This window comes from Dasypus novemcinctus, chromosome 15 (genome assembly GCF_030445035.2).
Source record: "Dasypus novemcinctus isolate mDasNov1 chromosome 15, mDasNov1.1.hap2, whole genome shotgun sequence".
NCBI lineage: Eukaryota > Metazoa > Chordata > Mammalia > Cingulata > Dasypodidae > Dasypus > Dasypus novemcinctus.
Window position 1 is genome coordinate 98,190,607 of NC_080687.1, and position 16,472 is coordinate 98,207,078.

Consider the following 16,472-nt stretch of genomic DNA (forward strand, 5'->3'; position numbering starts at 1 on the left):
GTAGGTTTTTCATTTACGTATTTTACCACATTGAGAAAGCTTCCTTCTTTTCCTGTCTTTTGGAATGTTTTTATCAAGAATGGATGTGTGTTTTGTCAAATGCCTTTTCTGCATCAATCGAGATCATCATGTCATTTTTCATCTTCAGTTTATTAATGTGATTTATTACACTAATTGATTTTCTTGTGTTGAACCACCATTGCGTGCATGGTATGTAATTCTTTTAATGTGCTTTTAGATTCATTTGCAAGTGTTTTGTTAAGGCTTTTTGCATCTATATTCATTAGAGATAATCATAATTTTCTTTTTTTGTTGTATCTCTATCTTGGCTTTGGAATTAGGGTGATGTTGGCTTCTTAAAATGAGTTTGGTAGTTTTCTTTCTTGTTGGTTTTTTGAAAGAGCTTGAGCAAGATTGATACTAGATTGTCTTTGAATGATTGGTAGAATTCACCTGTGAAGCCATCTGGTCCTGGCCTTTTCATCTTTGGGAAGTTTTTGATTACTGTTTCAATCTCTTCTCTTGTGATTGGTTTGTTGAAGCCTGCTATTTCTTCTAGGGTCAGTATAGGTTGTTCATGTTTTTCTAGGAATTTGTCCATCTTATCTACATTGTCTAGTTTTTTGACATGCAGTTGTTCATAGTAGCCTCTTATGATCTCTCTTAGTTCTGTGAGGTCAATGATAATGTGCCCTTCTCATTTCTGATTTTATTTATTTGTGTCTTCTCTTGTTTTCTTTGTTAGTCTAGCTAAGGGTTTGTCAGTTTTGTTGATCTTCTCAAAGAACCAACTTTTGGTTTTGTTGACTCTCTCTATTGCTATTTTCTCATTTCATTTCTTTCTGCTGTGATCTTTACTTTTTCTTTCCTTTGGCTTGATTTGGGATTAGTTTGCTGTTCTTTTTCTAGTTCCTCCAGGTGAGCAGTTAGATCTTCAATTTTAGCTCTTTCTTCTTCTTTTTTCCTTCTTTTTTAATGTAAGCATTGAAGGGTTTTAATTTCCCTCCCAGCACTGCCTTTGTGGTGTCCCGTAGATTTTGATAAGTTGTGTTCTCATTTTCATTCATCTCAAGTTATTTACTGAATTCTCTTGCAATTTCCTCTTTGACCCACTGATTATTTAAGAGTGTGTTGTTTAATCTCCATATATTTATGAGTTTTCCCTTTTTTCCGTCCTTATTGATTTCCAGCTTCATTCTGTTATGATCAGAGAAAGTATTTTGTATAATTTCAATCTTTTAAAATTTATTTAGACCTGTCTTTTGACCAACATATGGTCTTTCCTGGAGAAGGATCCATGTGCTTGAAAAGAATGTATATTCTTTTTTGGTTACTATTTGTATGGAATATCTTTTCCAACCTTTTACTTTTAACCTGGTTGTGTCTAAGGTAAGTCTCCTGTAGATAACATAAAGATGACTTGCGTTTTTTTAATCCATTTTATCAGTCTATGTCTTTTGACTGGGGAGTTCAAGCCATTAGCATTCAATGTTATTACTATAAAGGCTTTACTTCATCCATTTTGTCCTTTGGCTTTCTGTTGTCAGACTGTCCTATTGTCTGTCTTTTTACCCTTTAATTTACCCTTCCTAATAATCTTCATTTCTGCACTCTTCTCTAAGTCTCTCACCCTTGATTTTTCCTTTCAGGCTGTAACACATCCTTTAGTATCTCTTGTAATTCTGGTCTTTTGATAATAGCATTCTCTTTCAGTTTTTGTTTGTCTGTAAAGACTTTAAATCCACCCTCATTTGTGAAGGGCAGTTTTGCAGGATATAGAATTTTTGGCTGGCAGTTTTTCTCTTTCAGTACCTTAAATACATCATCCTGCTTTCTTCTCACCTTCATGTTTTCTGATGGAAGGTCAACATTTAATCTTATTGCGATTTCCTTGTATGAGTTGCTTTGTTTTCCTCTTACCGATTTCAGAATCCTTTATCTCTGATATTTGTCATTCTGAATAGTAGGTGTCTCAGAGTAGGTCTGTTTGGATTTATTCTGTTTGGGGTGTGTTGTCCTTCTTGGATATTGATATTTTGTCTTTCATAAGGTTTGGGATGTTTTCAGTCATTATTTCCTCAAATATTCTTTCTGCCCCCTTTCCGTTCTCTTCTCCTTCTGGGGCACTGATATTGCATATATTTGTGTGTTTCACATTGTCATTCAATTCCCTACGACCCTGTTCAGTTTTTTCTATTCTTTTTTCTTTCTGTTCTCCTGTCTTTTCCAGTTCAGATGGAAAAGTCCTTGAAATGACTAATTCTATCTTCGAGCAAATCTGCTGTTTGTGCCTCTAATTTTTTTTTTTAAGGAAGTACTGGAGCTTGAACCCAGGACCTTATACATGGGAAGAGGCTCTCAACCACTGATCTACATCATCTCTCCAATGAGAATTGGATTTTTTGTTTGTTTATTTTGTTTTTAGGAAGTATCAGGGATTGAACCTGGAACCCCCATACATGGGACGCAGGCACTTGAGCAACATCCACTCCCCTCTAATGTGTGTTTTTTTTTTTAAGATTTATTTATTTGTTCCCCCTCCCTTGCGGCTTGTTTTCGCTGTCTGTTCTCTGTGTCCATTTGCTGCATGTTTTTCTGTGTCTGCCTTGTCTCCCTTTGTTGGGCCATCTTGCTGTGTCAGCTCTCCGCAGTGCCTGCAGGCCAGCTTGCCCTCACAAGGAGACTCTGGGACGTGAACCCAGGACCTCCCATATTGGGCTCCCAGTCCCATAGACTGGAGCCCAACTGCTTGAGCCACAGCCACTTCCGGCCCTCTAATGTGTTTTTAATCACATCCATTGTATCTCATCCATGGTGTCTTTCATTCCCATAAACTCTGTTACTTTTCTTTGCAGGTTTTCAAATTGTTCTGTATGCTTACTCAGAGTCTTCCTTTTTGTTTGTTTTTTTCTTCCCTTCTGACATCTGATGAGGAGGAAGATCTCTGGTCCCCTCACCTCGGCTATACTGAAATAGGGTTTTATCCAGGTCTAATGTCTAGAGGGAGCCCTTGCTAGCTGCTGGGGGCGGTTTGGTAGCTCAAGTTTGTTGTGTCGGGTTCTCTGTCTCTCTGTCCCTCGCCCTCCTGGGCATTGTGCAGCACTGTCCTGGTCTGCTGATCCCTGAAGCAGGCCCGTTGGACAGCTTTTGACTCTTTCTCTGTTGTTTTTGTGAGATAGTTGAGCCCTGCATACCTACTCTGACACCATCTTCCCTGAACTCTAAAAAAATATTTTTAATTGTAGAAAATATCAATCACATATAAAAGTAGAGAGAATATGGGAAGTGGATGTGGCTCAACTGATAGAGCTTCCGCCTACCATATGAGAGGACCTGGGTTTGATCTCTGAGGCCTCCTGGTGAAAAAGAAGAAGAGAAATTGTGCCTGCGCAGCAAGCCAGTGCCCATGCAAGTGCCTGCATGGTGAGCCAGTGCCCACACGAATCCCTGCATGGTGAGCCAGTGCCCCGCGCAAGTGAGTCACGCAGCAAGATGATGATGCATCAAAAGAGAGACAAGGGGAGAATCAAGGTGAAGCACCACAAAAACCAGGAACTGAGCTGGTGCAATTGACAGGGAACCTCTCTCCCTATCAGAGGTCTCCAGGATCGAATCCTGGTGAATCCTAGAGGAGAAAAAATGAGAAGAAAACATAGACAGCAAAAACAGCAGGGCAGGAGGAGGGGAAGGGGGGAAAATAAATTTTAAAATATCTTTAAAAAATGTAGACTATATAATGAAGTCTAGTACATATTACCTAGCTTCAGTGATTATCAACTCGTGTTTTATCTGTTCCCCCACTCACCCTCCATTTATTCTGAAACCTAATCAGACATCAAATATAAATATTTCAATACTTAGCTCTAAAAGAAAATGACTTTTAAAAACAAACACAATACCACTGTCACATTTAAAAAAAGGAAAATAATAATAACTTCCTATATTATGAAATATCCAGTTGTTCACATTTCCATTTATCTCTTTGTCATATGTATGATATTTATGTCCTTTAAGACTTTTGTTTTTGAGGTACCAGTGGCCAGGAATTGAACCCAGGACCTCATATGTGGGAAGCCAGTGCTCAACTACTGAGCTGCACTGGCTTCCCTGCATTGGTTTATCATTTGTTTTTGTTTTTGTTTTTTCTGGAGTCACCAGGAATTGAACCTGGGACTTCCCATGTGGGAGGTGGGTGCTTAACTGCCTGAGCCACATCTCCTCCCCACACTTAAGACTTTTAATCTCTAACCTCCTCCCTTCTTTTGTCCCTTGTCTCTTTTTTCCTCCCAACTACTTACTAAAGAAACTAGGAATTTCCCACATTTTGGATTTTGCTGATTACTTCTCCTGTAATATTATCTCTGGGTTTCTCTGTCTTCTGTATTTCCTAAAGTTGATAGTTGGAGCTATAATCTTGATCATATTCAGGTTCTAATTTTTATGCTAAGTTTACTTCATAGGTGGCATTGTATTATTCACTCAGGAGGCATGTAATGTCTAGTTGTGTTTGAATGTTAACAGCTATTCATGTCTGATGCCTCAATTGCCTATTAATTTAATAGGGATTATAAAATGACATTTGAATTTTATCATTTTTTTTCTTTGTTTATTAGTTGGGATATCTATTTAGATAATTTCTTCTCATCTACTATTTGATTTCCCAGAGATATTTTGTAAAGAAATCGCAGGATAAAAGCTTAGTTTTATTTGCCTGCTTTCAATATGAATTGGTTTTATAGAATGTTCCAAAGGTGACTCACTAGGTTTTTGTTTATTTCTTTTTGGTTTTAGTTTTTATTTCTTTTTTAGTATTATTAATCCATGAATTTAAACATATATGATAAATTTGATCCATTTCAATTAATATCCCTATAGATGCTCAAATTGTCCCATCCCTGGTGAGTGGGAGCCTCTTCAGGTAGGTTTCTCAGTTTTTTTTGACATGACCTTAGATGTATTTGATGGCTTCTGGCTAAGTACATTATTCCAGGCTTATCCTCTACTTTTCATACCCCAGACTAGGAACTGGTATTTTTCTTTAAATGAAAGAAGTATTTATTTCACAACTAAAATCTTGATGATAATGATATTCAGTGTTGCTGGATTGGCTTTTTGAGTTGAGAGAACTAAGGAAAATAATTTTTTAAGACAAAATTATCCTGAGGTCTGTTTTCAAAAATGAATAACCTCAGTCTAATCATAAAGCACTATACACCAAAAATTAGGTATAGACTACAAAATAATATACCAATACCACGTCAAGGTCATGGAAGACAAGGAGAGACTCATTGACCCAGATCGAAGACTATGAGGTACAACTAAATGCAATGTGGGATCATGTATTGGATCCTAGGTCAGAAAAAGAGCTTTCACTAGAAGACTAATGAATTTTGAACGAGTTCTGTATTTTGGTTAATAATCAGGTTAATTTCTTAGTTTTGATTTTTTTTTTCATGGACGTACCAGGGATTGAACCTGGAACCTTGTACATGCGTAGCAGGCATTCAGCCACTGAGCTACTCCTGCTCCCTTCTTAGTTTTGATTAATGTTAAAAGGTTATATAATAAGTTTATATAATGGGAAGTTTAGTGAATGGTAAAAGGAAGTCTCTGTGCTATTTTTGCAACTCTTCTGTAAGTCTAAAATTATCTAAAAATTAAAAAAAATTTAATGTTAAAAATTATCAGGAGTTAAAACTGATAGTTTTATTTCAAAGTTAAGATAATAGGGTTTTTTATTTAACTTCATCTATTAACATCTGTATCTTTCTCCATGGGAATGATAAAATTAGAAATTCATTCCACACAATAGCCTCAGAATATTAATACTAACATCACCACTACCAAGACCATTGCTGAAAATCACTTTCAATTTTTTTTTACCTCTTTCTCCACCCTTTGCTCCTTAGGGTATATCCTAGTGTAATTGTATAGTCAAATACCTGGGTTCTAAAGTCAACTTAAAGACTCTTCTTTTGTGTGCGATAGTGCCACCTACCAGATACACACTCTTGATTAATTTGAATATTGCATTTTTATTTATATAATTTTCTCTTAAAATTCTGAAAAATGCTTGATAGTTTTAATAGTCAAATATACAAAGTAGAAGTTATTTAGAGAAGTCTAATTTCTTTTCTGTTTCCCTCCATCCTCTTCTTTCCCTTCCCATATATTGGTCTATGTTGACAAATTCGTTGGAATTTTTTTTATTTATTGTCTTAATATTTTTTCTTTGTACACACATACATCACATACTATATTATGCTGTTGTATAATATGCATGCTTTCCTCATCTTTTTTTTTTTTTAACTTCACAGTATTACATTATATGTTTGTATCATCGCTTTTTAAGCCAGTTTCCTACTCATGGACATTTGGGTTGTTTTTAGATTTTTGCTACTATAAATATAATAGCTCTACCGAGAATAGCTTTTGCCTTTTCTTTTTCTTTTGTTTTTCCTGGTGTATCTTGAAAATGTTCCTAAATAAAGTGGGATCTAGATAAAAGGAAAAGTGCTTATGTTATTTTGCTAGATTTTGCCAAATTCTCTCTATTAATCTTATATCACTTTGTGATTCACCATATGAGAGTGCTTGTTTCCCTACCCCCTCACCATCATAGAGGCTGCTAAACCATCTATTGACTGAGAAATGATATCTCTAATTTTTTTAAGCTTCTATTCTTTTTAATTTACTTTTTATTAGAGAAGTTGTAGGTTTACAGAAGAATCATGCGGAAAATATGGTGTTTCCATGTACACCCCACCCACACACAATTTTCCCTATTAACAATTGCGTTAGTGTGGCACTTTTGTTATAACTTTTGAGAAAATATTATTATAATTATACTACTATCTACAGTCCTGTGTTAGAGTTCTCTGTTAGTATTATATAGTCCTGTGATTTTTTAAAAATAATTTTATTCTAGTAACATATATAGAACATAAAAATCCCACTTTTAACCACATTCAAATATCTAACTCAATGGTGTTAACTACTTTCACAATCTCGTGCTACCATCACCAAAACTTTTCTATCACCATAAACAGAAACTCTTCACTGATTAGGCATGAACACCTCATTCCCTACCCTCACCCCAGCCCCTCATAACCTATATTCTAGTTTTTTACTCTGTGAATTACCTTATTCTAATCTAATTACTTCCTATCAGTGAAATCATACAATACTTGTCCTTTTGTGTCTGCCTTATTTCAGTCCACTGATATCTTTAAGGTCATCCATGTTGTCACATCTATCAGAACTCCTCCTTTTTTATAGCTGAATAATATTCCACTGTCTCTATATGTCATATTTTGTTTATCCATTCATCTGTTGATGGACACTTGGGTTGCTTCCACATTTTGGCAATTGTGAATAATTATGCTATGAATATTGGCGTGCAAATATGTGTTCAAGTTCCTGCTTTCAGTTCTTTTGAGTGTCTACCTAGAAGAGGGATTACCAGGCCATATCGTAATTCTTTGCGTATCTTTCTGAGGAATTCCTGAAGTATTTTCCATAGCAGCTGCACCATTTACATTTCCACCAATAATGAATGAATGTACGTATTTTTCCACATCTTCTCCAACACTTATTTTCTGTTGTTTTCTTTTTTTTTTTTTAATAGTAGCCGTTCTAGTGGGTATGAAATGGTATCTCACTATGCTTTGGATATGTATTTCTCTAATGGCTAATGATATGTGATATTTTCAAATGCTTTTTGGCCATTTGTATATCTTTTTGGAGATATGCCTAGTCAGGTCTTTTGCCCATTTTTTATTAGTTTGTTTTTTTGTTGTTGGGTTGTAGGATTTCTTTATATATTCTGGGCATTAAATCCTTACCAGATATGTGGCTTCCAATATTTACTCCCATATTCTGTAGGTTATCTTTTTTTTTTTTTAAGGAGGTACGGGGGATTGAATCTGGGACCTCATATGTGTAAGGTAGGTGTTTAGCCACTGAACTCCACCCGCTCCACAGTAGGTTTTTTTTTACATTCATAATAAAACCCTTTGATGCACAAAAATTTAATTTTGATGAAATCGTATTTATTCTTATTTTTATTGCTTGTCTTTGGTGTAAAGTCTAATAAACCATTGCCTAACACAAAATCCTGAAAATGCTTCCGTGTTATAAGTTACTGTATCAGTGTGTTGTAGGAATACAGATTCAAAGCACAAAAGAAATGTTTAGCAATCAATCCCTTTATCATACAGAATAAAGAGTCCAGAAAGGGCAAATCTTGTCACTTATACAGTCTAAAAGAACAGTGAAGAAGTCCCATCATAGCTGGTCACCTGGGATGCCCAAAAACTGCTCCAGGTTGAGGTTTATAGATGACAGCTCCACATACCCCAATTTGCACTGGAGAAGGGAGACCAATTTATACTGCCTTTTTATCCACCTTGGGGTGAATAGAATTGAAAATTCCTGCTTTGAGAAGCATTTAGGGCTACTTGTTCCTGGTTTCTGGGTTTAAAATCTGGCTTGACCTTTTCATTAGACCTAACATCTCTCCCAGTTTTTGGAATGGCACATAATAGAAAAGGAAGTGGGGGTAGCAGAAGAACAGAGGATGGCCCTTGGTGTGTGTTTGTGACTTCCTCAGGGAAGGCTGCGTGACAGATGCCTGTGACTTTGCTAACAGTTTTCCTATGTTCTCTTCTAGGAGTTTTATAGTTTGGGCTCTTATATTTAGGTTTTGGTCTTATATTTAGGTTTTTCATTAGACCTAACATCTCTCCCAGTTTTTGGAATGGCACATAATAGAAAAGGAAGTGGGGGTAGCAGAAGAACAGAGGATGGCCCTTGGTGTGTGTTTGTGACTTCCTCAGGGAAGGCTGCATGACAGATGCCTATGACTTTGCTAACAGTTTTCCTATGTTCTCTTCTAGGAGTTTTATAGTTTGGGCTCTTATATTTAGGTTTTTGGTCCATTCTGAGTTAATTTTTGTATATGGTGTGTGTTCTGTCTTCATTCATTTGCATATGGGTAGCCAGTTTTGAAGAGACTATTCTTTCTTCATTGAGTGGACTTGACACCCTTGCCAAAAATCAGAAGTCCTGGGTTCACATCCCAGTGCCTCCTTTAAAAAAAAAAAGAAAGGTCTAGTTATTAATGAGATTAGTCAACTAATCAACTGGGATCTGTTGTAGGTTAAGGCCAGCTTTAATTTTGGGGAGTGGGTGTAACTCTGTGGTTCAGTACCTGCTTCACATGAATGAGGTCCCAGATTCAATCCCTGGTACCTTGTAAAAAAAGAAAAAAATCAATTGGTCATATAGCCCACCTAATGGGAGAAAATGTTTGGAAATCACATATCCAATAAGAGTTTGATTTCCATTCTACGTAAAGAGATCATAGAACTCAACCAGAAAAGAACGAGCAATCCAATTAAAAAATGGGCAAAAGACTTAGACATTTCTCCCAAGAGAAAATACAAGTGGCAAGAAAAGCACATGACAAAATGTTCTCTATCACTAGCTATTAGGGAAATGCAAACCAAAATGACAAATATTTCACACTACATAGAATAGCCATTATTTAAAAAAACAGAAAACAATAAGTGCTGGAGCAGATGTGGAGAAATAGGAACACTCCTTCATTGTTGGTGGGAATGTAAAAATAGTTCAGCTTCTGTGGAAGACAGTTCTGTGGTTCCTCAGGAAGCAAAATATAGAACTACCATGTGATCCAGCAATTCCTCTACTAGGAATATATCCAGAAGAACTGAAAACTGTGATGTGAACAGACATTTGCACACTAATGTTCAGAGTGGCATTATTCATAATTGCTCAAAGAAAACAACCCAAGTGTCTATCAACTGATGAATGGATAAACAAAATGTGACATATACATATGATGGAATATTATGCTTCTATAAGAAGAAATGAAATTGGGACACATATTATAACACGGATGAACCTTGAAGACATTAAGCTAAGTGAAATAAGCCAAACACAAAAGGACAAATATTGTGTGTTCTCATTAATATGAACTAAATACGAAGAATAAATGTATAGAGTTAAAACCTAAAGTATAGGTTAATAGTAGGTAAGAGGAGGACGGACTTTGAAGGGGTACTGATGCTTAATGTATATAGAAGGTTTAATTAACTTGACTGTAAAAGTGTGGAAATGGACAGTTGATGGTAACACTTTATATATAGTGAGTAGAACTAACCAGCTGGTTTATAAATGGGATTGTGGCCAGAAAGGGTAATCTAGGATGTAAATGTCAGTAGAAAGAAAGCTAGAGAATAACCTGGGGACTGAATAACATAGTCAACCCAGAGGCGGCTAAGATTTGTGGTTAATAGTACAAACACAAGAATGTCCTTCTATAAACTAGAACAAATGTTCATCACTGTTGCAAGATGGAAGCATGGGAAAAAATACAGTTAAAATAACCTATGGACAATAGTTAACAGCAATACTGTAATATTCTTGTATCAGTACCAGAGATGTACTGTGTTAATAATAGGGGGACATGGAAAAAATATACCAAGTGTATGCTATAGACCATTATTGGTAGTAATAGTCTGATGATCTTATCTCATAATTTGTAATAAATGTTCCACAACAAGGTAATGTGATGGTGGTGGAGTGTTGTACGGGAATTCTACACATGTGCTTGTTTGTTTTATAAGTCCACACCTTCTCTAATAAAAATATATTTTAAAAAAAGAATGCCAGAAAACAATCAATTAGCCATAGATGTGAGGGTTTATTTCTGAACTTTCAAATTGATTCTATTGGTCTATGTGTCTGTCCTTGTGCTGTTTTGATTACTGCAGCTTTGTAATAAATTTTAAAATCAGGACGTGAGAGTCCTCCAGCTTTGTTCTTCTTTTTTGAGATAGTTTTGTCTATTTGGGGTTCCTAACCCTTCCATATATATTTGATGATTGACTTTTCCATTTACACAAAGACGGTTGTTGAAATTTTGTTTGGGATTGCATTGAATCTGTAAATTGCTTTGAGTTGAATTGACATCTTAACAATATTAAATCTATCCAATCCATTAACATGGAAGGTCCTTCCATTTACTTAGATTTTCCTTGATTTCTTTTAGTAGTGTTTTCTAGTTTTCCATATGCAAGTGTTTTACTTCCTTGATTAAATTTATTCCTAGATATTTGACTGGAATTTTTTTCTTGATTTTCTTTTCAGATTGTTCATTATTAGTATATGGAAACCTATTGATTTTTGCATGTTGATCTTGTACTCCACCATTTTGGAGAATTTATTTATTAGCTCTAATAGCTTTGTTGGATTTTTCAGGATTTTCTAAATATAAGGTTGTATTAGTAAGTCAAAGGGGTGCAGATGCAAAATACAAGAAATTGTGTATTTATTTGGGTAGGAACTTACAGATATCAGGCCATAAAGCCTAAGTTACTTCCCTCACTGAAGTCTGTTTTCATGTGTTGGAGCAAAATGGCTGCTGACATCTGTGAGGGCTCAGGCTTCCTGGGTTCCTCTGGGCTCAGTTCCTCTGTTTTCTCCACCAAGTCAGCTGTAGACTGTGAGGCTGTCTAGGCTTTGCCTCTCCACAAGGTCAGCTGTACACTATCAGGTGAAGGCTCTGTCTCTTTCTGTGGGGTTTCTGCTGTTTCTAAGGAGCCATCTCTATTCCTCTGTGTTCTTCTCCTGGCTCAGGTCCTCTCTTCCTGGGGCTTATTTCTCTTTCCTCTGTGTGCTGATTTCTTGGGGCTCCAGCTTAAGACTTCAGCATCAAACTCCACCATCAAAACTTCAACATCGGAAACCCTCAACTCTGTCCTTTGCCTTGCATTTTATCTAATGATGTGGTGCAATCAAAGCCCTAATCATAACTTAATCATGCCCAGGTACAGACCAGATTACAAGCATAATCCAATATCCATTTTTAGAATTCATAAACCATATCAAAACTGCTACAACGGTCGTGTGATCTGAAAATAAGGAAATGTTTACTTCTTCCTTTCCAATTCTGATACCTTTGATTTCTTTTTCTTGCCTAATTACTCTGGCTAGAATTTCTAATAACCATGTAGAATAACAGTGTTAAACAGTAGACATCCTTTTCTTGTTCCTGACCTTAGAGGGAAAGTTTTCAGTCCTTCACCATTGTGTGTGATGTTAGCAGTGAATTTTTGCTTTACATAAGTTATTATGTTGAGGAAGTTTCCTTCTTCTAATTTTCTGAGTGTTTTTATCAAAGTGAAGAGCTGGATTTTGTTAGATGCCTTTTCTGCATTGAGATAACCATGCGGTTTTATTCCCTCATTCTATTAATGTAGTATATTGCATTAATTAATGATTTTCTTATATTGAATGACCCTTGCATTCCTAGGGCAAATCGCACTTGGTCATGGTTCAGTGTAATTTTAAATTGTGTTTCTCTTACTATAAATGAGATTGTGAGCCATCTAAATGCCATATACTTAAATTTATCTAAGGTCCACTTCTGACTTTATATTTACATTAATTTGTAAAATTTGATAAAGTTATAAAGTATTTGACTTATTTTGTGACTCTGAAGAAATTTTGAAGGGAGCAGAGGTGGCTCAAGTCATTAGGCACCTTCCTTTCACATCACAGGTCCCGGGTTTGGGTCCCGGTGCCTTCTAAAGAGACAAGGAAGTCAAATTGACAAGGGAGTTGAACAGATACAGCAAATGCTAACAAGGGGATGGGGATAAATAAATAACAAACAAACAAACAAATAAAATAAATTTTGAAAATGTAATGAACTTTTTCTCAAAGTCTTTCAAAAGTATTTTACACATTTTTTAGTAACACATATGTGATACTTTAGGTTAATTTGAAAATCAGAGTTGTTATTGAAATTGAGTATGGGCTTTCTGATTTAATTGTTTATTTTTTGATACCAGGGACAACATGTCAAATAATGTATTACCCCATTTATGCTCCTCCAAAGTAAAACAATTCTACTTTGAAAATTTTTGCATTTCTCAGATGTATAAAAATACAACCAGCTTGAAGGAAATCTATTCTAAGAAGGAGATAAGAATACAAGAGTTAGGAGGGATGTGGATGTGGCTCAAAGCAATTGGGCTCCCAGCTACCATATAGTAGGTCCAGGGTTTGATGCCCAGGGCCTCCTGATGAAGGCAAGCTGGCCTGTGTGGCAGCCTACGCAGAGTGCTGGCCTGCGTGGAGTGCTGTCATGTGCAGAGTACTGCCCCGTGCAGGAGTGCTGCCCTGTGCAGGAATGCTGGCCCAAGCGGAGAGCTCGCGCAGAAAGATGGTGCAACAAAAAGAAACACAGAGGAGAGAGAATAGGAGATGCAGCAGATCGGGGAGCTGAGGTGGTGCAAGAGAATGATCGCCTTTCTCCCACTCTGGAAGGTCCCAGTATCAGTTCTCAGAGCCACCTAATGAGAATACAAGCAGACATATAAATAAATAAATACTTTTTTTTTTTTTTAAAAGAAGAGTTATTTAGGAGTTATTCTATGCTTACAACACCCTTATTTCTACCACTTACAGTAGACAATAAAATAATGGATCTTACAGTTAGTCATTGTCTGAAATGTGATCCTTTGATACAGTTGTGGTGAATGGTCGAGTAGCTTGACTAGTCCTTTCCCATTCAACTGTGTGTTTTTATGCAGAAGGAGCTGAGTCCCCAATCTAAAAGCAAGGGCTGCAAACTGGCAGATTTCAAGGAGATCTAGTTCACTATAATGAGATGAGTTTTGTTTATAGACCATGGTATTGTAAAAGTAATATTAGTCAGAATGCATTTAGTCAGAACTTATCACTCACTCTAAGATAGTCCCTTTAATTCTATGTTCAGACCATTCACATTTACATGACTAGCCTGACCCCGTGCACATTGCATTTTGCACCTCCTGACAGACCCCTCAGTTTACCTCAGTTTATCTGAATGTTGCGGTATCCTTGTGCCACCCCTTCCTCTGACAGACAATAAAGAGGATGGAAAGAGAATGAGATCTAGCATCTCTATTGTCTGCCTGCTGCTTTGTTCCATATTTAAACTCAAATGAGGGTTAGGATTCGCTAAAATTTGCTCATCCGTGGAAACTGGAAAGGCCAGAAGACATTAAAATTTGGCCCCATTCCTTCGGTAGTTAATTCATTTATTATGAAAGCCTAACTGTAATTTTGCCATGTTCTGTGGACATCTTCTTGCCTTGTTCCCCCCAGGAATTGGCAAATTAGATTGTCACCATATTTATAATTGTGTTCGCTCAGAACTGATTTTGTTTGTCCAACAGGCATAAAGTTACTTTTGTTTATGGACTACCTGTAGCACAAGAATCTTTACCAAAAAAACATTTCTACCCAGTTACTTTTAGCAAGGGATAATGATGGAAGTTAAGGGAATAATAATTCTCTCTTCTCAAATATCATTTAATGCTTTCTCCTACCTTTGGAGTATGTATAAGCCCTTTTTTTTTATTTTCACCTACTTTAGTTGGGCAGAAAAATTCTTCCTCAAAGATATTATCTGGAGCTCAGTTTACTCCTTACCTTCAAAGTTTTATGTAGTCTACAAATTACCTATCTCAGGTAGGCATATATTAAAAATCTTAAGTTTTTCCTTGTTTTTTTTTTTTTGTTTCTTTTATTAGTTCAGGCTTCTTTGTTAAATTAGTCATCTTCCTTTTGGTGTTTAAGTAAAATCTTAAAAGCTGTGGACATTTTTATGGATGATTTGGCAACACTGATTTTATGACAGGAAAGCCTTCTTTGTTACTGGTTTTTTTTTTTTTCCTATCTGGTTGTGTCATTGTCTTTTGGTGCATTGCTTTGCTGCATGGGGGGCCTGTGCCTCTCTGCATTGTGCAGGTCTGGGATGCCTTTTTTCTTTTCTTTCTTTTTTTTACCAGGAGGTCCCAGGGATCGAACTGGGTTCTCCATAGGGTAAATGGGAGCTTAATTGCTTGAGCCACAGCCACTTCCCTACTGTATTTCTAAGAAGTGTGCCTTTCTCATTCAGAAAGATAGATTTATTGATATTCTGGAATGTGACATTTTTGAGTGGCATTCATTGTGTTTATTTCAAATAATATAATTTCAATTTTAGAAAGTTTATTTTCTAACATTTTTAATTGTATTTGCTCTATAAAGAGGTTAAAAGTAAAATAAGCTGATAAGAATCAGATATTTTAATACATATTATGAATTACAGAATATTTTAATATATCAGTATGAATTTTAAAACACCATTTTGTGATGTATTTTAATTGTTAAAGTTGATATACTCCCACCCCCAAATGATAAATTTATTATAATTTCTTTTGTAACTTTTCCCCTAGCATATATTTTTAAAAACATTTTAATTTAGCTAATTTTAAAACTCCTTAAAAGTAGTTTTAGTTTTACTTTGTTCATTTGCATTTTAGGGGGGGTAACATCTATCCCAACACAATTTTTTTTTCAATGTAATTCTTAGTTGAATATTTTAGAGAATGTATGAGGCTCTTTTTGATGGGTAGAAGGGCTAACAAATCTGTCATTCATTAGCCTAACAGCAGAAAACTAGGTAGTAGGGTTTTAAAATTGTATTCTAGTATTTTTTTTGTCACTAACATTGAAAAATGAAATGGTTTATTTTTAGTAGTTATGCTTAAAATTTCCACCTTTTTATTAACAATTGAAAATTTAAAATCATACATTATGGAACAGTAAATACTATTTATTCTCTTAAGCTGTATCTTCAGTGTTGATTTACGCTTATCTCTCTCTTAAAGAACTGCACAGTTAATCCAAAGGAAAGTATTCTGAAAAGAGTAAAGGATATTGGCTGCATCTTTAAAGAGAAATTTGCTGAAGCCGTGGGACAGGGATGTGTTGAAATTGGATCACAGGTAACTTGAGTTCATTTTGATTAGTGCCACTATATAGTAAATACCTTTAAAGGAAGCATCTGTCCAAATAGCGTAAATATAAAGCAGTTACTATATCCCAATTACTTGTGTATGCTTCTGTTTATGGGAAACTGTCCTCTACCCCATTTTTTAAAAAAGTAAACATGCCAATTGTAGAAAGTTTAGAATTTACAATTAAAAAAAGAAATTACAATACCTTATAATTCATTGTTGTTTTTTTTTTAAAGATTTATTTATTTATTTAATTTCCCCCCCTCCCCTGGTTGTCTGTTCTTGGTGTCTATTTGCTGCGTCTTGTTTCTTTGTCCACTTCTGTTGTCGTCAGCGGCACGGGAAGTGTGGGCGGCGCCATTCCTGGGCAGGCTGCTCTTTCTTTTCACGCTGGGCGGCTTTTCCTCACGGGCGCACTCCTTGCGCGTGGGGCTCCCCTACACGGGGGACACCCCTGTGTGGCAGGCACTCCTTGCGCGCATCAGCACTGCGCATGGCCAGCTCCACACGGGTCAAGGAGGCCCGGGGTCTGAACCGGGGACCTCCCATATGGTAGACGGCCGCCCCAACCACTGGGCCAAAGTCCGTTTCCCTCATTGTTTGTTTTATTAA

The 16,472-nt window shown here is 36.2% G+C and overlaps 1 protein-coding gene across 2 annotated transcripts in view; it reads left to right on the forward strand.

The window, feature by feature from the left end:
• The window catches only part of RB1 (RB transcriptional corepressor 1), a 224,318-nt gene that overhangs the window by 88,068 nt on the left and 119,778 nt on the right, over positions 1-16,472 (forward strand). For both annotated transcript variants that reach the window (XM_004472854.5, XM_058276704.1), the window contains exon 13: positions 15,732-15,848. In XM_004472854.5, coding sequence (XP_004472911.2) covers positions 15,732-15,848 — 117 coding nt within the window. The remainder of the gene's footprint in view (positions 1-15,731; positions 15,849-16,472) is intronic.